Source organism: Gekko japonicus, unplaced genomic scaffold, assembly GCF_001447785.1.
Source record: "Gekko japonicus isolate JY-2015 unplaced genomic scaffold, Gekko_japonicus_V1.1 scaffold2223, whole genome shotgun sequence".
Lineage (NCBI taxonomy): Eukaryota > Metazoa > Chordata > Lepidosauria > Squamata > Gekkonidae > Gekko > Gekko japonicus.
The window spans coordinates 26,907-33,805 of record NW_015172072.1 but is presented as its reverse complement, the minus strand read 5'-3'; the positions used below and the strand labels follow the sequence as shown (position 1 = coordinate 33,805).

Below are 6,899 nucleotides of genomic sequence, written 5' to 3'. Positions count from 1 at the left end.
ATAGAACTTACTCTTGGAATGATTGCTTTTAGCCAACTCTGGGGTGCCTTTCAGCCACATTTGGCACTCCGCCGGGTGAGCTGCAAGAATTCCACCAACGTAAAGCAATTTGTGGGAAACGGAACTATGTTTAATATAGAACTTACTCTTGGAATGATTGCTTTTAGCCGACTCTGGGGTGCCTTTCAGCCACATTTGGCACTCCGCTGGGTGATCTGCAAGAATTCCACCAATGTAAAGCAATTTGTGGGAAACGGTTGAAACCGCAGTCGCCAAGATCCAATGCGGGAGGGTGTGTTTAGTACATAATCGGGGTGCAATAGCAGAATTGTGTGCTGCATCCTGCCAGGCCCGAAGGCAGGGTTCTGTGGCTTGTGGGGCAGGGTTTTTTTCTGGTGTGGGCGGAGTGTTCCCTGAAAAGCTGTTTAGCCAATAGGAAGCTGTTGCCAGGACAGATCTCTAAACTGCAAGCTGTCAACCGCTTTAGATGACAGTTCTCAGCTGCTGCAAGTTAATCACTGCTGCCAGCCGAAGCAACAGTTCTGAGAACAAGCCGGCAGGTGGGAGTGATGACTTGTAGAGTCCAGAAAGCCAACACTTGGGCAGGGAAACTCTCTTAAAGGAGACCAGTTTCTTGACACGGAGTCGGAAGGGGTCCTAGAGGTCACCTACGCCAACCCTCTTGCCCAGTGCAGCTACCGCACCCCACCCTGCTTCAAAGAGCGCACACCTTTTAAAAATGTTTTAAAGTGATTGGGAAAAGTATTTACAGGAGAAATTCTTGTGGGGGCTGTGCCTTTAAGAAAGGGGGGGCGAGTCCCCAAAAGCCCTGCTGGATCTTGTGGCCCTGTCGCACTGATGGTGGGTGCTGCCTTCTCCCAGTGTGACGTTCCCTTGATGCGAGAGGCCGAGGGGCCTCCGTTAGTGGGAAAGATTCACGGGATCCAACCCCCTCCATGCCCACCTCTGGGAATCTGCATTTCTCTGCTGGTAAAACCAGCATCTCACACTTGCATCTCCCGAAAGTTAGCCAAGATCCTCCGTATATTTCTAAATAAGAGGATGCTTAATTCTGAGTAATTAATCCATTTCGGGGTAATTTTCTCCCGTTTTTGCTACTTTCTCCATTTCCTGCGGCTGGCTTTTGCCTTCTGGAATGGTTTGTCCCTTTCCTTGGTGACGCTGTCTCCCAGGGGTCTCCAACATGGTGTTCGTGGGCAGCGGGACACCTGCTGACACCGTTCCTGGTGCCCAACAGATTTTTTGGGAAAGTGGGTGGGGCTAAGTGGGACTTTCGCCCAGCGGGGCTTCTGATTGGCCACTGGAGATGTGATTGACTGTGAAGAGTAAAAGACTAGACGGCCATCGGACAGCCCCTACAGATCACACGAAGGCCGGGAGGGTTGCCTCAGTGCTTGGTTCTCGAGGCGCTTTCTTACACGCCCAGGGAAACGCCGATCGCCTCTTTGGGGTCAGGAAGCCATTTTCTCCAGGCTGGTTTGGATGGATTATCCTGGAGGGGTTTTTTTCTTACTTCTTCTGGGCACAGAGTAGGGGTCACGGGGTGTGTGTGGGGGGTATTCAGGGGTCATTTCGCAGAAAAAGAGGTGCAGGAGCTCATTAGCATAACTCATTAGCATAACTTATTTGCATGTGCCACGCCCCCTGACATCACCGTGTGCCAGAAGGCAACACCCACCGCTCAGGCTCCACTGGACTGTTTTGGATTGCTAGGTATTGGGGGGGGGGGATGTGCAGATCTGTCCTCACAGAGGAGAGAGAGCTTGTACCTGATTAACACTTGGTCTTAAGGGTGCCACTGGACTGTTTTGGACTGAGGGGCCGGGGGAGGGGGCTCTGCAGCTTACCTGGCTGCTTCTTGCTCTGACTGAGGGCTGCTGGGAGCAGGGGGTGGGGCTTGTTGCATGTGCCTGCCCCCTGGGCTCCTTACTGCCGGAGCTCCGCTCCTGTGCGCTCCCGCAAGAAATGAACCCTGGAGGAATTTGTGAATTTCCTACCTTGTGCAGGGGGTTGACCCTGGAGGTCCCTTCCCACTCTATGATTCTGTAATTCTGTTCTGGTCAACAGAGCTTCTGCTGAAGAGTTACAATCTTATATTGATACATGACCTCGCTTCCTGACATTTGGCCTCCCGTGGCGGCCATTTTGTGGGCTGTGGCCACCATCCTGTGTCAGCATGTCAAAGGGGCCCACAGGATCGAAACGGTTGGCTAGTCTCTGCTCTGCCCAGCCTTGGCTGCTACAGAATTTTTTTTAGGTTTCCGGGCAGTTGTGCCGGATTCCGCAGAAGCGTGAGCGCAAGGGATTTGCAGGAGGATGTCCCTGTGGTCCGTTCAAATCCTTTGAGGGTGTGGAGCGGTGTTCGAGTTAATGTTAGCTGGTGGGGCTGAAGTTCTCCGTGCAGAAAGAAAAGCTGTTTAGCCAATAGGAAGCTGTTGCCAGGACAGATCTCTAAACTGCAAGCTGTCAACCGCTTTAGAGGACAGTTCTCAGCTGCTGCAAGTTAATCACTTCTGTCATGGCTCAGGAAGGGACGGCTCCAGAGGATGCTAACTTATGCAGTAGCCAAATCACCTGCTCACCTGCTCACCACTTTGATGTCGGTAGATTACAAAGTAGAATTTTTTTCCCGGTATCGAACTTCTCAAGCTGAGAAAGGAGGGCCTGACGCCTCTCTTGTCCCTCCTCCCGCTTTCCCAGGTGTCTTCGGCGAGTGTGATACGGAGGCGGAGGTCCTGTACTGGGCGCGCTACAACAACTTCCTCTTATACCAGATGGGCACCTTCACGGCCTTCCTGGAGATGCTCAACATGGAGATGGCGTAAGAAGGTCTTTTTTGGCAGAACGTTGCGATCCCCGTGCTCGTTAAGCACTCCTGGCCTTTGAGTCAGTTCTGGGAAGTCGTTTGGAAGAAGAGGAAGCGCTAATATCCTCTCTCTCTCTCTCTCTCTCTCTCTCTCTCTCTCTCTCTCTCTCTCTCACACACACACACACACACACACACACACACATATATATATATATACACGTGCTGGTCTGTGGGCCTCATTGCCTTATGACTTGTGAAATGGAATACAGAGAAGAAGAAGAAGAGGTTGGATTTCTACCCCCGCCCTTCACTACCCAAAGGTGTCTCAGAGCGGCTTACAAACTCCTTTTCCCTTCCCCTCCCCACCACAGATACCCTGTGAGGTCGGCGGGGCTGAGAGAGCTCTTGACAGAAACTGCTTTTTTTCAAGAACAGCTCTTGTCAGAACTATGCCTTGCCCAAGGTCATCAAGCCAGGTGCAAGTGGAGGAGCGGGGAATCGAACCCGGTGCTCCCAGATTAGAGTCCGCGCACTTAACCACCGCACCAAACTGGCTCTCTAAGAAGAGGAGGCGGAGGAGGAGATTGGATGCATCCCCTGCCCTTCACTACCCAAAGGAGTCTCAGAGCGGCTCACAAACGCCTTTCCCTTCCCCTCCCCACAACAGACACCCTGTGAGGTAGGTGGGGCTGAGAGAGCTCTTCTGAGAACTGCTCGTGAGAGAACAGCCCTGAGAGGACTTGTGACTGACCCAAGGTCACACCAGCAGCTGCAGGTGGAGGAGTGGGAAATCAAACCCGGTTCTCCCAGATTAGAGTCTGCGTTCCTAACCACTACACCAAACTGGCTCTCAGAGAGAGCATGAAGAGATGGGCGGCAGCTCCTGTAGTTTGGTTTTGCTCTAGTACCACGAGCAGTGGCTAGGGAATTGGAAGTGTATCTCACCACAAACTGAGACGTGGACACCCAGTTTGGTGTGGTGGTTAAAAGCGGTAGACTCTAATCTGGGAGAACCGGGTTTGATTTCCCACTCCTCCACCTGCAGCTGCTGGTGTGACCTTGGGTCAGCCACAAGTTCTCTCAGAGCTGTTCTCTCAAGAGCAGTCCTCGAGAGAGCTCTCTCAGCAGCCCCGCCTGCCTCGCAGGGTGTCTGTTGTGGGGAGGGGAAGGGAAAGGAGTTTGTAAGCCGCTCTGAGACTCCTTTGGGTAGTCAAGGGCGGGGTATAAATCTCATCCTCTCTTCTTCTTCTCTGTCCATGTGCATGTGCACCAGCCCTCTACATGCAATGTTATTTGCGATGCTTTCAGCATGCATAGAGGGGGAGGGAGCATGAGCCATTCTGGCCCTGCTTGTGTGTAGGAAGTGTAGGCAGATAGGCTCTCTCTCCACCACTTTTTTGAACGTAGATCCCGTGCTCAGGATCTAGTGATCCTGCAAAAAGCGGGGCCAGCACCCTTCTGCTGCTGAGCCAGTTTGGTGTACTGGTTAGGAGCGTGGACTCTAATCTGGGAGGACCGGGTTTGATTCCCCACTCCTCCACATGCCGCCTGCTGGTGTGACCTTGGGTCAGCCACAAGTTCTCTCAGAGCTGTCCTCTCAGGAGCAGTTCTCAAAAGAGCTCTCTCAGCCCCGCCTACCTCCCAGGGTGTCTGTGGTGGGGAAGAGGAAGGGAAAGGAGATTGTAAGCCGCTCTGAGACTCCTTTGAGTAGTGAAGGGCAGGGTATGAATCCAGTCTGTTCTCTCTTCTTCCTCTTTGCATGGCTTGAAGTCAGTGCGCATAATGTCCTGTGCGGAGGGCCATGCGTGCGCATGCACACACACACGTGTGGCCAAGCTCCATAATCAGGGTGCAGGTTGGAGCAGGAAAAGTTTTGTTCTTATGGAGCGCGTGTGCTTGGATGAAGGCAGGGTGCTATCAAGAAATCCCCCAAGAGCACATTATCTGGTTGTCTCATCTGCTGTTCTGACTTGGAAGCAAATGCAGAGGGGCGGTTGGGGGCAGGTGTGAGTGGTTTGGGGGCTGGATCCGGCCTTTGGCCTGGGTTGGCCATTGCATCTGGAGAGGGCAGGTCTCCCGGGGACCGGACTGGCAGCAATAAAGACCTTCTGCGTTCCAGGAACACACAGTAAGCATCGACCAGATGGGAAACACCTTTTCTCTTGAAACAAAGGTATTCATAAAGAGGCGATGAACCCGGATATTGACTTCGTTTCATAGATCTTCCTCAGTAGTAATCAAAGCAGCTTGGTGTAGTGGTTAAGTGCGCGGACTCTAATCTGGGAGAGCCAGGTTTGATTCCCCACTCCTCCACATGCAGCTGCTGGTTGACCTTTTCTTTACTTTGGGAGTTTAGTGGAAATGTGGGGCTGGGACAACTAAGAGCCAGTTTGCTGTCGTGGTTAAGTGTGCGGACTCTAATCTGGGAGACCCGGGTTTGATTCCTCACTCCTCCACTTGCACCTGGCTGGATGACCTTGGGCAAGCCGTGGTTCTGATAAGAGCTGTTCTTGAAAAAAGAGCCATTTCTGTCAGAGCTCTCTCAGCTCCACTGACCTCACAGGGTGTCTGTGGTGGGGAGGGGAAGGGAAAGGAGTTTGTGAGCCACTCTGAGACTCCTTTGGGTAGTGAAGGGCCAGGGGGGTATAAATCCAGTCTCCTCTTCTTCTTTTAACTGAACAGAAAAAGTATTCTATTTACTTTCTTGTTTTCTACATTGTATTTACATCTGTTTCTGTATCATTATAATTTGCATACTTTAGACACTTAGCAGTCTTTAGCGTCTTTTCCACACAGGTGTTTCCCATTCGCCCCTATGTAAGTATCAGCTTCCTCCCAGGTCTTGCGGCTGCATGTTTATGCAACACAGCAAAGTTTGAGTCCTGGGGCACCTTTAAGACCAACAGAGTTTAATTCTGGGTATAAGCTTTCGCGTGCACGCACACTTCCTCAGATACATCGAAACAGACTGCTTGTGTGCGCCTTGTTTTCTAGGTTTATGTGTTTTTTATTGAAATGTTTTTTATGGGTTTAAATGTGTTGAATTGTTCACATCCTTTCACGTTCGCCGCTTTGGGGGGCCTGATTGGGCGGAAAGGCGAAGTGAAAACATTTTAAAGGAATAATGAATGTGAGGAATGAGGGCAAGACGGGAGCTTTGCCAGCTAAGCTTCCGGAGTGAAGGAACTGCCGGGTGCCCTTTTGACGAGGTTTCCCTGTTCAATTCCAGCAACAGCCAAGCTTGTAGCAGTGCCCTGAGGAAGCCGGCCATCTCCCTGGCCGACAGCACCGCCCTCAGGTGAGCCAGCCACCAATCAGTGAGGGAACCTAACCGCCATCAGGGCAGAGGCCTAGGCTGAGGTAGCCGTGACGTCGCCGGCAACGTGGGACGCTCTGGTATTTGGGCAAAGACTCTGTGGTGAAAAGGCGTCTACCATCGAGTTGTGGCCCGAATACGCGATGACATCACTTCCTGTGCATGGCAGCCCCACAGTGCCACTAAGCTCCCCTTCCCAATGGTTGCCCGGAGGAACCTGGCTACACTGGGGGGGAGGGTGCCTGTGAGCATGGGATTGTGGGAAACGGGGCCCTTCTTTCTCCTCAGAGGCTGCATTTTGCTCTGCTCTGCCGGCATTTCTCTTTGCTCGAGGGAGTCTTTTGGAACTGGGAGGCGTGACAAATCTCAGTCCCACACGAGCCCCTCTCTCTCCGTCCCCCGTATGGGGCTGTGGCCAAAAGGTGCGCAGCAAGTTAACTGTGGGTGACTCGAGCGAACGCGCTGAGACTTCGGCCCTGTCGGGTTTCAGACCGGGGGGACCCTTGCGTGCGATCGGGCGTCAGCCGTCCTTCTGATCTCCCTTCAGGGTGCTGCTGAGCGTCATGTACCTGATGGTGGAAACCATCCGGGCGGAGAAGGAGACCGACCTGCCAGAGTGGAAAACCTCCCGAGAAACCTTCCGGACGGAGCTGAGTGAGTTTGTCCCTTGACTCGGGGTTGACCGGTGCTAAAGAAACACACTGAAGCACCGAACTGAGAGGGTGGGAAGATGTCCTACCGCTCCCCCACCAC

The 6,899-nt window shown here is 52.7% G+C and overlaps 1 protein-coding gene across 1 annotated transcript in view; it reads left to right on the top strand.

Annotated features, from left to right (window-relative positions):
• STRIP2 (striatin interacting protein 2) overlaps positions 1-6,899 on the top strand; it is a gene marked incomplete at both ends in the record, with an annotated part of 36,194 nt that overhangs the window by 3,374 nt on the left and 25,921 nt on the right. Inside the window, 3 exons of the mRNA XM_015420858.1 lie at positions 2,722-2,842; positions 6,060-6,128; positions 6,694-6,800. Coding sequence (XP_015276344.1) covers positions 2,722-2,842; positions 6,060-6,128; positions 6,694-6,800 — 297 coding nt within the window. The remainder of the gene's footprint in view (positions 1-2,721; positions 2,843-6,059; positions 6,129-6,693; positions 6,801-6,899) is intronic.